The following is a 16,619-nucleotide window of genomic DNA, read 5'->3' as shown; positions in this document are numbered from 1 at the left end:
ATTTTGTTCATTCTACTTCTTCATTCACCCAATACTTTTGTTCATTCACCCAATACTGGGTGAAGCTATCCAGATTAAGTATCATCGGTATGATGATGATACTTAGTGGTACATCTTCACCTTGTGATGATGTAACAGTGATTTTCCAGCTCTTAGAGGCTGTGCTTAACGCTAAAAAGACTGAGTGGTTGTGGGTTTTATAGCCCCCATGGATCCAGTGACTTTCCATCATTAACCTTGAGTTACACTGCCCCATTCAGAGTTGGTGCCCAATCTGGGGGTTCTCTTGGATTCTTGGTCCTACCTGAGGAGCTGGTAGCAGCCATGACCGGGAGAGGTTTGCACAAATGTATCAGTGGTGGGTTTCAACCAGTGTTACAACCAGTTCCCAATAATTTTTGCTGCATTTGAACCCAAACTTCTGGCAAAGCTTCTGTTTTCGTTGATAGTAGTAGTAGTAGTAAGAATAGTAGCAGGAATAGGAATAGAATAAAATAGAATAACAGAGTTGGAAGGGACCTTGGAGGTCTTCTAGTCCAATGCCCTGTTTAGGCAGGCTACCCTATACCCGTGATGGATGTATGGCAGAGGTGGCACACAGAACCCTCTCTGTGCGCACGTGCGCGGTTGCCAGCTGCTCTTTTGGTTTCCAGAACATGCATGCACACCACCCAGCTGCTCTTCGTGTGTGCCAGAGCACTGGAAACCTGAAGAGCAGCTGGCTTGGTCTTCAGGTTTCCAGCGCTCTGGCGCATGTGAAGATCGACTGGATGGCACGCATGCATGCAAAAAGGTTTGCCATCACTGCCTTATACCATTTCAAACAAATGGTTACCAATCTCTTCTTTAAAACTTCCAGTGTTGGAGCATTCACAACTTCTGCAGGCAAGCTGTTCCACTGATTAATTCTTCTAACTGTCAGGAAATTTCTCCTTAGTTCTAAGTTGCTTCTCTCCTTGATTAGTTTCCACCCCATTGCATCTTCTTCTACCCTCAGGTGCTTTGGAGAATAGCTTGACTCCATCTTCTTTGTGGCAACCCCTGAGATATTGGATCACTGCTATCGTAGTTCTTCATTAAACTAGACATATCCAGTTCCAGCCGCCGTTCGTTATATGTTTTGGCCTCCAGTCCAGTAGTGAAATCCAAATTTTTTTATTACCGGTTCGGTGGGCGTGGCAGGGGAAGGATACTGCAAAATTTCCATTCCCTCCCCACTCCTGAGGGAAGGATATTGCAAAATCTCCATTCCCACCCCACTCTGGGACCAGCCAGAAGGGGGTATATTTGCCAGTTCTCCGAACTACTCAAAATTTCCGTTACCGGTTCTCCAGAACCTGTCAGAATCTGCTGGATCTCACCCCTGCTCTAGTCCCCTAATCATCTTTGTTGCTCTTGTACCTTGATGAACGTATCTTTTCTTTTATGTACACTGAGAGCATATGCACCAAGACAAATTCCTTGTGTGTCCAATCACACTTGGCCAATAAAAATAAAAAAAATTCTATTCTCTGCACAGTAGCAGCAGCATATTTTATTCCTTCTTTCCTAGTCGGATCTGAGGGTAAGCTTTTATCTGCCTGAAGGTTACCAAAAGCCTCCTCAACTACCACAGCCTTTATTCCAAAACCCTCCCAGATTGAATATGCTTTTCTCCCCAGTGCGTACCCCTTTGTTAAGCCAGCGAGAGATCATTTCCCTTCCCCTACCTTTTACCCCACAGAATCGCAAGGCATTTAAAAAGACCAAGCCACGTGCTCCAATCCAGGGGTCTCCAATCTTATTCCCTTTAAGACTTGTGGACTTCAACTCCCAGAGTCCCTCAGCCAGCAAAGCTGGCTGAGGAACTCTGGGAGTTGAAGTCCACAAGTCTTAAAGGGACCAAGGTTGGAGACCCCTGCTCTAAACGTAAACAATCGGGCTCTAGGGCCACCCGAGGGCGCTGTAAAGAGCCCAGAGCTGCCACAAATGAAAAACGAGTCTCCCAACTGAAGGCGAGCGTGCTCGCTTGACGACTGATCCTCGCCGATCCAGCCGCTTTTTGGGCTGTAACCCGGAAGGAGACGCGCTTTTCGGTAGGCGGCGGCTGGGTGAGTTCGGCTCGCTTGCACCGGAGATGGCCACGTTCTTTGGGGAGGTGGTCGCTCCCCCGTCCCGCGCCGGCCTGGATGACGAAGAGGAGCTCGCAGAAGAGCGCGAAGTGGCTCCGGAGGATCGCGAGATTCGGCTGGCGCTGGAGAAGAAAAGGTGGCGAGCGGGAGGGACCCGCGAGCGAGAAAAAAAAAAAAATTGGAGGAAGGGATTAGGGGGGACACGACACACTTGGCCTCCGAGCACGTTCAGAATATTGCATTTCTTTTTTAAAGGTTTGGCGCGGAGGGAAGGGGTGCTGCTCCCGCAAAACGCACAGAATTGTAGCCGAAAGGGATGCTATAGCGCAGGGGTCTCCAATCTTGGCAACTTTAAGCCCGGTGGACTTCAACTCCCAGAATTCCCCAGCCAGCTTTGCTGGCTGGGGTATTCTGGGAGTTGAAGTCCTCCAGGTTTAAAGTTGCCAAGATTGGAGACCCCTGCTATAGCGCACGTTAGATCTGGAATCATTGTTAGTTGATTTAGACCAGTGTTTCTTAAAGTGAGGTTTCTCCCAAGAGCCTTTCTGGGGTCCGCGAGATCAGAATTATTTGGCAGTCTGTGTTGAGAAATGAAATATTTATTTATTTATTTATTTATTTATTTATTATAAATTCTATTAAATTTTAACAAACAATTTTCATTCAACTCTTGTGCATGACTGTGACCATTTGCATATCATCCCATTAGTGTTCTCCTATACTCTATATAAAATTTTACTAAATAATGTTACTAATTCTAATTTGAATTTCTAATTCTTACTAATTCTACTGTCTGTTATTTTTCCTTTTTCCCTATTTTTGACCCAATTATACCAGGAAATGAAATATTTAAATAATACAATAATAAATACCGATATTACAATCCTGTCAAATGGTCGTGAGAAGCGAATGCGCCCGTTTTCATTTTTAATACGGTAACCATCGACTATAATACATGCAAAGGATAGTTCTTTTGGGGTTCCCCCATACTTTTTTTTTTTTTAAATGGGAAGGGGACCTGGGAGCAAAAGATTTAAGTTGTGAATGCTCCAACACTGGAAAAATTTAAGAAAATGTTGGATAACCATTTGTCTGAAATGGTGTAGGGTTTCCTATCTGGGCAGGGGGTTGAACTAGAAGGCCTCCAAGGTCCCTTCCAACTCTGTTGTTGTTGTTGTTGCTGCTGCCTGGGCAGGGGGTTGGACTAGAAGGCCTCCAAGGTTCCTTCCAACTCTGTTGTTGTTGTTGTTGTTGTTATTATTGTTTCAGTCTGTTAACTTGCTGGATGGAGATTGCACCATGTGATAAGTCAGGAGCTGGACAAACGGGGTTTGTGCAATATGCTAAGCTTCCAAAAAGCAGCTAGCATTATCATTCACCAAGCTTAGCATGGGATGTGAATGTAGTGATAATAATTTGTAATAATAATTTGTAGGGCAAACAGGGAAGAAGTGCCTCTCAGATTAAGTTTTGAGTATGATAATTGGTGCAATAAATATATCAGTTATAAACTTGGTAAGATAACATGTAAATTGTATGATAGAGTGGGCAGTGAAATAGTTTTTTAGCACAATACTTATATTATTCCTTTTTTTTTTTTTTGGCAAAGAAAAACCCATCTTGCCTGGATATCCTTAGTGCCTGGCCTGATTCAATTAAAATGAGCTTCTATGCATTCCCATTAACTCTGGAAGGGCACTTGTGATCATTAGAAATCTGGGACAAATGTAGAATAGAATAGAATAGAATAGAATAGAATAGAATAGAATAGAATAGAATAGAATAGAATAGAATAGAATAGAATAGAATTTTTTATTGGCCAAGTGTGATTGGACACACAAGGGATTTGTCTTGGTGCATATGCTCTCAGTGTACATAAAAGAAAAGATACATTCATCAAGAATTCTAAGGTACAATACTTAATGATAGTCATAGGGTACAAATAAGCAATCAGGAAACAATATCAATATAAATCATAAGGATACAAGCAACAAAGTTAGTCTTGTCAACATTGCTTTGGGGTTTATTTATTTATTTATTTATTTGTCGAGTACGTATTAGATAATAAGTATAAGTATGAATTGAATACATAAAATGAATACAGTTAAAGGGAACATTAGGACAGGATGGTAGGCACGCTGATGCTCTTATGCACGCCCCTTACAGACCTCTTAGGAATGGGGTAAGGTCAACAGTAGCCAGTCTAAGGTTAAAGTTTTGGGGGTTTGGGGAAGAAACCACAGGTAGTGCATTCCAGGCATTGACCACTCTATTGCTGAAGTCATATTTTCTGCAATCAAGTTTGGTTGATTGCAGAAAATATGTTCACTTTAAGTTTGTATTTATTGTGTGCTCTTGTATTATTGTGGTTGAAGCTGAAGTAGTCATTGACAGGTAGGACATTGTTGCATATGATTTTATGAGCTATGCTTACGTCATACCAAAGGGGGTGTAGTTCTAAATTTTCTAAGCCCAAAATTTCAAGCCTGGTGGCATAAGGTATTTTGTTGTGATTGGAGGCGTGTAGGATTCTTCTAGTGAAATATTTCTGGACACGTTCAATTGTATTAATGTCCGATATGCAATATGGGTTCCAGACATGATCTGTATGATCATGTCTGGATCCTCTTATGGATCCTCTTATGATCCTCTTATTTCAATACTAAAAATTAAGCACAAAAAAAATCTCCCCTCTCTAATAGAAGTACAAGCTGCTTCATTAGGTGGAGTGATTTGCAGTAGAGAAACAGATGTGACAGATTTTCCCTTTCTCTTGTTTCTGTTTCCTTTCCTGTCTGGTCTTCCGTAGCTGTTTTTTAAACACAGTTACTATTACAATAACCACAACATGTAGCAGAAAAGACACCAAAACCCCACAACCAAAACCCTAACAGACCCAAAAAAACCTGGGGCTTCCTAGAGCTGCTTGCATGTAGGTTTTGTTTTCATTATATGCTTATTTTGTTATTGTAGTTTATTTTTAATCCAGCCTTCTTCGCTTTTACAACATATTGAAGTATTCACTATGCATTCTGGATTCATGCAACACATTAAGCTTACCTGTAGTTACCTAGTCTGCATTCATCGTCTCATGTGAATGCAGCTGTATTGTTTTCAGTGGTTAATATTTTTTTATTTCCTTGGGGAAAACGGTGCAGGAATCATTTCTTGGGAAAGCAGCCTAAAAACTGCTCTTTGTATCAATAATAATAATAATAATAATAATAATGTTTTAATTTGTATACCGCCCTTCTCCCGAAGGACTCAGGGCGGTGAACAGGCAAGTAAAATACAAAACAGAAATATACATCATAATTAAAACAACCCTTAAAAAACTGATTCAAATATGCCAGAAATTTAAAATAACATTACACCCCATACAAATTACAACAATTTAAAACCCACAATTAAAATTTAAAAATTTAAGAATCAGGCCAGTCCAGTCCAATGAATGGAGAGTGAAAGCATTTTTAGTCAGTAGTACTGTTATGGACGCTTAGAGGTTTTCTTTGTATTTAATCCATTGTGATTGTGTGATGTGAAAATTGTGAACAGTAGAAGGTAGCAATTTGGTCGTTTGCTTGCAGATGTTTTATTACCGGATTAGATAACATTTTCAGTGCTGTACAAATGTCTGCAAGAAAACAACTAAGCTCAGAGAGCATCAAAGATTCCACTACAAATTGCTTTTCTCTGAGGTAACTCAATTTTTTTTTTCCTGTAGCCTTTTGTTCAGGTCTTTTTAATCGTGTCCTTTTTCTGATACTTAGAGATGTTTGTATCACTTGGAACACCTCAAATATATCAGCAGAAGAAAAGTTTCCCTGTTCAAAGTTTATCTTGGGTGTTGGAGGCAATGCAGTAGGTGAGTAGTGCAAGATGGCCATTCTTTCTTTCAGCATTGAAGTACAGGTAATCCTCGACCTACAAGAGTTCATTTAGTGACCGTTTAACGTTACAATGGCACTGAAAAGTGACTTTTGACTGTTTTTCACACTTACGACCATTGCAGCACCCCCAAGATCATGTGATCAAAATTCAGATGCTTGGCAACTGACTCATATTTATGACGGTGGCAGTTTCCCAGGGTCATGTGATCACCTTCTGTAACCAGACAAACAAAGTCAGTGGGGAAACAGGATTCATTTAACAACCGTATTACTAACTCAACAACTACAGTGATTCACTTAACTGTAGCAGGAAAGATCGTAAAATGGGGCAAAATTCATTTTAACACGTTTCACTTAGTAACAGAAATTTTGGGTTCAATTGTGGTCATAAGTCGACCTGTAGCTTGTGGGATCTTGTTGGTTCGTTTCTATCAACTGAAATAATTTGTGGATCATGGTCTCTGCGCAAATCAGAATGCAGTGCTTAGTTTTTCTAATAAGGATTGCTATTATAGAATCAGAACAGTCTAGTGATTCATCTAATAAATCTCATTTGGTCCACAGCATTCTTGTCTTCATTTATTTTGAATTCTGGAAGCTGGGAGCTGGTTGGATCTGCCCAGTTATGGAATGAGTGGTGCAGAACATCAAAAGTAACAAATCTTCTTCCAAAAGATTCATACTGTTGCTTTTATCGGTCAGTTTCAGATCCCACAGTAAGTAGTATCTTTTACTATTTGGGGGTGGGGGCTTGGAAGTTCAATCAAAACTTTCAAAAATATTTTAAAAAGTGAAATTAAAACAATTTTACTCTATTGCTCAATTCCTGGTGATTTCTCAACACATCTGTGCAGATGTCATATCTAGAAGGCGGTTGCTATTTTTTTTTTTTTATTTCCCAGTCTGCCCTACAGCTCTGGGTTTCCATTGTAGCCCCCCCTTCAAATACTAACCAGATTTTTGACCTACTGAGCTTTCAAACTGAAACAAGTTTTTCACACTGCTGAGACTTCAAGTTAATAATCGTTCTTCACTTTTTAACTTCTGTGCTTATATACAATTTGCATAGTTGTTCATAGATACTTCTGCCTTTTCATTTTTAAAAACAAAGCAGGAGAGTTTAAAATTAGAATACCATTAATTAAACATTAATGCACTCCTGCACATTTATATTAATGGCAGCTTGAGAGTTGAGTCTTTTTAGATGCAGGAATTTCTAACTGAGAATTCTTTATGGGAACATACTGTAAGTAGTTGCTCTCCATAGGAATTTCAGGTGTCATATCTATATGCAGTGCTGTTTGGTACTCCAGTTATAGTCTCTTTCAATTACCTCAGGTGTCAGTGAAGAAGAATCGTGCAGCAATGATTAAGGATGTGCCGGTTGGAATATTTGTCCAAATTCAGTACAGATTGTCCTTAACTTACAACCATTCATTTAGTGCATGTTAGAAGTTATTGCAACACTGAAAAAAACTGACAACCATTTTTTATACTTAATGGCCATTACAGCATCTCCAGGATCATGTGATCAAAATTCAGATGCTTGGCAACTGGCATGTATGTATGACGGTTGCAGTGTCCTGGGTTCACGATTATCTTTTGCAACTTCCTGACAAGCAAAGTCAATGGGAAAGCCAGATTCACTTAACAACCAACTTAACAACTGCAGTGATTCACTTAATAACTGTGGTAAGAAAGATCATATAACGGGACAAAACTCACAACTATCTTGCTTAGCGATGGAAATTTTGGGCTCAATTGTGGTCATACGTTAAGGGCTACCTGTATAATGTTCAGTGCAAGCATATATAAATTAACTTAGTAGGTTATTCTGAATTGAATGAGATTTATTTCCAAAGAAATACCAAGAAGAATGCAGCTTGTGGTGATCCAGTGTGTTGTGGCCCACCAGTGGCCAGCAGAACTGGCAGCAGATTTGGATAGTGAGGAAGTTGGGGAGGATTGTGGGCCAGTCCTGGAGTCTGGAGAGACTCGGATGAGGGTTCTGCGTCAGAGGCAGAAAGGGGGCCAGGGCCATTTGGTAGTTATGTGCTGCCTCCGGAGCCTCCAGAATCTGACATTAGCGTGGCAGAAGAACATGTGTGAGCCTGTTCCCAGTGTGTGCATGTGCAGAGCTGCCAGAAGGCAAGAACAATTAAGAAAAAGAGCGACTCTGGAGTAAAGCTTGGAGATGATTGGCCTCTCCCATAAGACATAAAAGAGGAGCAAACGGACATGAGCCTTTGCAGGAAGCAATTAGTTCATATAGTCAATTCAAGCTCTGAGAAGTCTGTTTGACTCTGTGCTTTGTTTGGCCTTGCAACACTAATTGACAATTAGGTCTCTGGTAACACTTCAAGGGAGATAAAGGTGGGAGCTTCTCAACATTACCCTGAAAGACTGTGTCAACTCGAGCAGACATCTGTTGGAATCTTCACAGACTGTTTGTGAATCATTACGGGCTGTGAATGACCATAATTCACAGTTGTCTCAATAAAAGAGGTTTTTTGGGACTACGATTGTGATTTATGCTTTCTCAGGAAGCCTAGGTCAGAACAGTGTGTGATTTGTTGCATTAGACCAGTGGTCGGCAACCTTAAACACTCAGAGCCATTTGGACCCATTTCCCACAGAAAAGAAAACACAGGGAACCACAAAACCCTTCTTGTGCCTGGCTATTTCCTGAGCGGCCACAAAACTAGCATATGTAGTTGAATTAAACATTGTTTTCTTCTGAAACTTTTCTTTTCTTGGATTTATCCATGGTTGGCCTACCGGGGGTTGAAAAGCTCAATAAATTGCGTGCCAGCGGGTATCATACATTGGCGATGGTGACGCATATTTTGAGCGACAGGGAGGAGGCAGAGGAATGGAAGAGCTAGATGCGGTTCCAGAGCCGCTGGTTGCTGACCCCTGCATTAGACATTCATGACTCTTTCACTAAAATTAATGTAGTTCTCATCCTTTTCAGATATTACTGTGCCAGTGCAATTGTTATGTGGCTGAAGACCAACAGTTTCAATGGCTTGAAAAGGTAATAGGGGGGAAATAGCACAGACAAGACCAGGGTCAACTCAACCAAGCCCCTTCCCTTTCTGCATGTTTGATTATGTTTTGGATAAAGCAGATCATGAATTGGAGGCTGCATTTATCTAGCAGTAACTTCATTTAACATATGTTCTATCAACCTAAAAGAAAGGAAAGAGGCATTATTTGGGGGTTGTATAGCGATTCAGATTTGAAAGCAAAAAGATGCTTTAGAGTGCATATTCCAAAGGTGCTTTTTTTCAGGAGGCAACTAGACTTTCTTGTTCTTTCTTTTGAAGATGTTTCAAATATAAATCCAAGGAATATAAATCCTTCCATTCCCTACCATCCAGTCAGAGCCGAAGAAGCTCCTTGGACGAGAAGCAAAACGTCTTCAAAAGTCATGGTTGTCACCTTTGGGACAACCATAACCTGGATGACTGAGAATCTCTATAGACTTTTGGAGTGCATATGACCATCAATTGTGTTGTAAATGTTGTACCTTGATGAAGGTATCTTTTCTTTTATGTACACTGAGAGCATATGCACCAAGACAAATTCCTTGTGTGTCCAATCACACTTGGCCAATAAAAAAATCCTATTCTATTCTATTCTATTCTATTCTATTCTATTCTATTCTATTCTATTCTATTCTATTCTATTCTATTCTATTTTCAGAAAGCACATATGTGCAGCTGCCTCTCTTCCTGGCATTGCAAGGCTTGACGGCTATTCAGGGATCCTGGGAATAGTCATGCTTGGTTTAAATTACAGTTGCAGAGATATATTATTGCCTGTGCAATTGTCCATAGCCCCTTTTTTTAACCTAAAATCTTCCTTTTAGGTTTTCGGATGCCTGCAGCAGATTGATTTACAAGTCCTGGTTCTTTCTGCGTGTCCTGTAACAGATTATAAAACCACTGAGTCCACTCTGACTCTCCCTTCACCTTTCCTGAAAGCACTGAAGACAAGGGAGTTCAAAGATAAAGTTTATTGCTCTCTTCTAGAACAACCAAACATTATACGGGATCTCCCGGCAGCAGGTATTTCATACCATATTTATGCACATTATATGTAGTTGATTAGTTAATGTCTAGCTAATTTTTAGTGGTATAAAATTTGATGGGGTAACAATAATGTCAGATCCTTTCATATTTTAGCTTGTGCATTTCCTGTACTAACAAAATGTCTGGCATTTTTTTTCAACCAATGAAAATTATAAATAAAGGTATTATAACTTACCCTAGGATGTCTTACTGAATCACTGGACTTTTAATTTTGATAGGTATTTATTTATTTATTTACTTTTACTTACAAGAATGCTGGAGACTCCCTTGGATTATTGTTTTAGAGATATTACCTTACCAGTTTTTTTCAATGCCTTTAGCAATGGCAGAGCTTCTAATGTACTTGAAAAGTTCTTTAAAAATTCAGTGAGGTATTCAGACATGTATCTATCTGCCTTGTGTGTCCAATCGCACTTGGCCAATAAAAAATTCAATTCAATTCTATTCTATTTTATTCTATTCTAAAAGTTGCCCATGTTGAATTGTCTAGCAAAGTCAAACATCAGGAGTTAACCACGGGAAATGTTTTATGATGTTTTGTGTCACGTCATAAAATGTTTTATGGTAATTTTTATGTCATAAAATGATTTATAAAATTGGCCAAATTTCAATTTCATGGGTTCTAGATTTTGGATGCATTCTGTAAATCAGCCCCTTTGAGGTATCTTAGTTCAAAACTTAGTGAGTTAGCTCACTAAATTTTGTTAGCTTCAGCCCCAGCTTAGAAGTTATAATGGGTGAGATCCAATATATTTTAACAACAGAACTTGATCCTTTCTTTGGTCCTCAAACTTGTGTTGGAAATCAGATATTAGCGTTGCAAGTTAAAAGTAACAATTTTTCTATCAAAGTAAAATAATCATTGAGTTGATTTCCCTTTCTAGGGTAAAATGAAAGATATGTGCTGCAGTCTAATAAATTGATAGTTTGCTGTTATCCAAAGAATGTATTAATTATTTTCCTCTCGTTTCCACTTAGTTCTTAGTTACTGTCAAGTGTGGCAAATCCCAGCAATATTTTATCAATGTTACACTGATATACTCCAACTGGACTTAGTAACTATTGAAACCTTCAAACCTGTCTTATCATCCAAAATTCTAAAAAGTTTAGTGGAGGTAAGATTTAATTATAAAGTTGAATAGCAAAGAGATGGTTGAATTGTTATGTTCTGCCCAGAACCTTGCCTTTGGGGAGATGGGCAGCTATATACATTTGATTAATAAATAACACCAAGTCCTTTCAATTACACTTGCATTTATATGAATTTAAACAGATACATGCTGGTAAATTTCGAACATTTGCATTTTTTTAATCCAATGGTGGACCTACTTATTTAAAAAAAAAGAGAGAGAAAGAGAAAGAACCCAGAATTCTGCAAAAAGATTGAAACGGAATAAAAAGATCAGAGATCCCACTGAAGTGAGTGGTCCCATGGGAAAGTGGCAGAATCAGTTGGAGACATAAGATTTCCAGCCTGAAGAATGTCATTCTTGGTCACCTTACTGGTACATCTCAGTATATCCTCCATTGCCCGCACACAGCATCCTGAGTCAGGTTGTGGGGGGAAACACACATTGCAGAGCATAGCACTAAGTCAGCCTCAAAGGTTTTTTCAGCTAAAGGAGGATAATGGATTACAGGCAGAAATGGTTAGTGACCCATCCTTTCATTGGGCAGTTTGCCCCAGGCCCCAAAAATTTGGTTTTTCTGAGGTTGACCAAAATCAGTTAAGAGGCTACTATCTGCTGTGACAATAATTAAGTGCATTATGGTTTTCTGAATGCTGTTAGATTAAATTTTACTTTATTAAATCAACATGTAATCTTAGATTCTCTGGAGATGCTCATAGCAAGTGAATTAGGTTGCTAACACTCAAATAACTGGCCATGAAATTATATTATATTTCCTACTTGCACCAAACAATATTTTCCTTATATTCATGGGAGCGTTAACATGCTCACACAAGTGCCTAAGAATGTTATTTTTGCCTATTTGTCAACTTTGGAAATAATTTTAAAAACTATTTTGTGGGAGAGCTGTGTGGTTTTTGGAGAGATTGGATTGCAAATAAACATACCCCTGCTGCAATTGTGCCTATCCTTATTTGACAGAAATGTAGTGCAGATTTTTGCATCTGACTAGATCAGTGCTTTTCAAAATTGGCAACTTTAAGATATGTGGACTCCCAGAATCCCCCAGCCTGTAAGTCTGAAAAACTCTGGACTAGATATATACAAGAATGCCCAATTAAAATGTTGATGTTTATAGTAGATTTAAGAATGTTCAGTTGTATGTTCAGTTAAATTGTTTTCTTCTTCTTTTGTTGTCTTTATTCAGTAAATTTTAAAAAGATGAAACAAAAACAGTTGATTAGCAAATTGTAGAGCTTTATGTGCTGCATTTCACAAATGCTTCACCTACATGTGGTTTGTTTTATATGTAGGTGTATACTTTTCCCCCAGCAATTATATAGTTAAACCCTTTCAGATGTTGCTCTAACTTTACTTTTATTTTGTTTTTCCCAGGATATTTCAAGAAGCACAGAAATAATGACAAAATTGGTGACACCTAATGACATTCATAACATCTACACTTAAAAATGACTTGTGATCCTTCAAAATTTGATTAAGATTCTGTATTTGTAAACTGCAGCTACTTTGGAACATAGCTACTTTGGAGCACAGGGCTCCTCATAAGTGGGGCATGCACTATTTTTTGTATCAGTGGTCATTTGGGGGAGGGATAGACTGATTTAAAAAATTAAAATATGACCTTTTTATTTTACATAATTGGAAGAATATGTATTTTTTTCTTAAGAATATTTTATGTGTTTTGTTTCCTACCCACAAGTTACAACACTGTTACCATTAGACATATTGCTGCAACAATTGTGATAGATTTGAAGGAAAAAAGTAGAAGAGGCAGAACAGTTTCTTAAAATCAGTGGTAACTACTCAAGCATGATGAGAGGAAAAACACACACAGTAGAAACAGCATGAATATGAGAAAGCAGCTGGTGTTAGATGATTGAGTCAGAAAAACATTAAGGAAGCTTGAACAAAAGAGATAGGGTTTTGGAAAAAGAATTCTTGGGATTGGTGGAAAGAGAAATGATGTAGCTGAAAATACTAATTTTGCAGAGGTTGTAATTACAGTGTATATGTTCACACAAAGAGCAGTTATATTACATAGGTTTTGTTGAGCTTAGTGACTTTTTGAATAGAATAGAATAGAATAGAATAGAATAGAATAGAATAGAATAGAATAGAATAGAATAGAATAGAGTTTTTTATTGGCCAAGTGTGATTGAACACACAAGGAATTTGTCTTGGTGCATATGCTCTCGGTGTACATAAAAGAAAAGATACGTTAATCAAGAATCATAAGGTACAACATTTGACGATAGGCATAAGGTACAAATAAGCAATCAGGAAACAATATCAATATAAATCGTAAGGATACAAGCAACAAAGTTACAGTCATAGAGTCATACGTGGAAAGAGACGTGTGATGAGAAGATGAGAAGATTAATAGCAGTGCAGACTTAGTACATAGTTTGACAGTGTTGAGGGAATTATTTAGCAGAGTGATGCAGAGTAATACAAATCTCCACTTAAAAATCTCCACTCAGTTAAAATGCAACATTTAGCTGATAATAAAAACACACTCTTTGCAAACAGGTGTTTAATCCACTACAATGGGTATAAAGCCTGCAAGGTGATTCTACTAAAATGTTCTCCTTATTGGACACTGCAGTTAAATTAATAACAGAGTTGTTAAGTGAATCTGGTTTCCCCATTGACTTTGCTTGTCAGAAGGTCGCAAGGGGATCACGTGATCCTGGGATATTCCAACCATCATAAATGTGAGTCAGTTTTCAAGCATTCCTATGTAAATCATGTGACCATAGGGTTGCTTCAACGGTCATAAATGTAAAAAATGGTCATAAGTCACTTTTATCAGTACCATTGTAACTTCGGTTACTAAATGAACTGTTATAAGCCAAGGACTACCTGTATTACCCCATTCACCTTCCCAATACAGTTAGAAGAGTAGAATGGATATAATTTGGAAAAACTTCAGGACTGAGGAGGTAACTTAAATACATTTATTGTCCATTTTTCTGTGACTGAAAGTATATGTAGAAATACTGAAACGTTTAAATAATGCAACCATCACAATGCTATAAAAAAGGCATACTGGATTTTAACCTTTCAAAATGACAGTCGAGGGAAGGTACCTCTTTTAGAGAGTCCTTGCCTTGCCTGTTTGTGGGATGGTAGCAACCAGATTCTAAGTAATGGATTGTGTGAATCCAGAAAAATACATTAATTGGATATCCAGGCATAAGTGGGTACAGATGCTGTACTTGCAGGGCCACAATGCCCTAATAGGGCAATCCATACTAACATTGGTATTTGAAGCCTCAGGATTTCTCAGAAGCCATCACCTGAATTAAGCTTCATGTGTTCATGTATGATCAGATACAGTGACCAGCTATAGAGCTGTAGATTTACAGGGGTGTCAAAACTGGTGAACTGTGGGCTGGATGTGTCATGCGCATCCATGAAGCGGAGCTCCACAAAGGGAAAAAAGCAATACAGCAACGTGATGCTGTGAGTTTGATACCCATGATTTAAAGCAAAGGTAGCTACTCATGAATACTTAAAATTGTGCCTTCTATGCTGCTGCAGACAATAATGTTGATAATTGTACAATACGCCATGTTTTTGTCCATGTTCCTGCTGGCCACACTCAGCAGAAATCCTGGAAACTGTCCTTCTACCATACTGTAGCTGAGAAAGGGTGTTGTGATTGTGAGGGTGGACAGTGGGCCATAATGATCAGGATGATCCCTGAATGGCAGACCATGTTGGAGAGTGGGCTCTTCAATTAAGAGTCCTATTTACATTCAGTTGGAGAAGAGTGAAGCCAACAACTGGCTATGTTTGCATAGTGTGAATATTCAAGTTCACCATGGTTTGATATTAACTATGGTTCATAAGTCAACCAGAATTGATTCACTCTGCCTGGATGTATGTAACCTGCTACACTAAAATGTGATAGACTAGTTTATGGTTCAGTGCATTGTGAGAGCTTGGTTTTTGCACAATTCACTAAACCATAAATCATAGCTAATGGACCTGTGTTTGAGCCAAATCTGGAAAAATCATGAAATCCTCCTGTAAGTGCATATGATCCTTATGTTTAGCATGCTGCATAAAGCTTGGTTGGTGGCTTATGTTGTATGAACAGAGCGGGTGAATTTGAAGTGTTGGAAGAAACGTCCATCTGGGTTCTGTTCTAAGTGGGGATAAAGACACTGGAAACATGGAGACTGCTTGGAAAGATGGTTTAATGGTCAGGATCACATGGCTTGAATTCCTGAAAAAAAAAGGGCTGAGATGCTGTGCGTTCCCTGACTTTATGCTTTCTCTGAGCTTTGAACTTCCAGGGCACAAGAAGAGTATCCTGATTGGTTGTCAGACTCACAGGGGGTGGGGGTCTTAGCTAGCCTTGCTGGCTGATGTAATCTTCCCAGGTGCCATGTGGGCAGTTTCTGTTGCTAGATGGGTCCTATTGTGTTGCAGATGATGGTCCATTGACAAAGGTGGGGAGAATGAGTTTCTGCCTCTGGCCCATTGACAAAGGTGGGGGGGGGAGAGGCAGGAAGCTACAGGGAGCTGCTTTGTCCTTAAAACATGTTTCTCCATTTCTCTCATCCAGGAAAATACAATATTCTGCCTTTTTAAATATTTCCTAAGATATTTCATTCTTCTAGGAGGGGGGTGGGTGCTAACTTCCTACAGAAGAACATGCTAAACTAAAATGTGAATGGTTAGTTTATGTTTCCGTATGTTAGTGTAGTTCAGTCAGCCAGGGTTAAAACAATCATGGTTAGCAAGTTGCCCAAACTCAGTCACTATGATGTGCTGTGTGTATTCAGAAAATGAAGGTGTGGGGAAATTTGTCCTGCAAACATTTTAACTTTCTGCTACAACAGTTGTACAGATGTGAGGTGATTCACAGTTCCTGAGAGCTGCTGGATCATCTGAAGGGGAGCTGGTGTTCTTTGAAGCTTATTCTCCACCAGCTTAGTCCAAATGGAAGTAATGTTTTTCTGTCCTTAGATCACTGAGCCTAAAAAAGTCAGTTAAGTGTAACGCTTAAAGCACCAGGCTAAAAACCAGGAAACCAGGATGAGTTCTAGCCCAGCCTCAGACACAAAGCCAGCTGAGTGACCTTGGGCCGGTCACTTTCTTTCAGCCCTAAAAAGCAGGCAATGGCAAACCACTGTAGAGACTTGTCTGGACATGTCTAGGTCAGGCAGGCAGGCTGGCTGGCTGAGGAATTCTGGGAGTTGAAATCCATAAGTCGTAAAGTTGCCAAGGTTGGAGACCCCTGGTCTAGGTAGTTACCAGCAATCAAAAATGATTTGAAGATGGGACACACACACACATACACACAAAGAATTCTAAGTCTAAAGGTAATGAGCCAAGAGAAATTGGATTAGACAGAGG

The 16,619-nt window shown here is 39.2% G+C and overlaps 1 protein-coding gene across 1 annotated transcript; it reads left to right on the top strand.

Moving 5' to 3' along the window:
• Positions 1–1,993: 1,993 nt before the first annotated feature.
• PSMG1 (proteasome assembly chaperone 1) lies at positions 1,994–12,884 on the top strand. The gene is made up of 7 exons (XM_058158227.1): positions 1,994–2,247; positions 5,882–5,976; positions 6,566–6,717; positions 8,976–9,038; positions 9,876–10,074; positions 11,077–11,213; positions 12,624–12,884. The coding sequence occupies exons 1-7, from the start codon at positions 2,117–2,119 to the stop codon at positions 12,693–12,695; spliced, it is 849 nt and encodes a 282-aa protein (XP_058014210.1). The 5' UTR covers positions 1,994–2,116; the 3' UTR covers positions 12,696–12,884.
• Positions 12,885–16,619: the final 3,735 nt, after the last annotated feature.

This window comes from Ahaetulla prasina, chromosome 1 (genome assembly GCF_028640845.1).
Source record: "Ahaetulla prasina isolate Xishuangbanna chromosome 1, ASM2864084v1, whole genome shotgun sequence".
Lineage (NCBI taxonomy): Eukaryota > Metazoa > Chordata > Lepidosauria > Squamata > Colubridae > Ahaetulla > Ahaetulla prasina.
The sequence above is the reverse complement of the archived record's forward strand: the minus strand, read 5'-3'. Positions and strand labels throughout refer to the sequence as shown.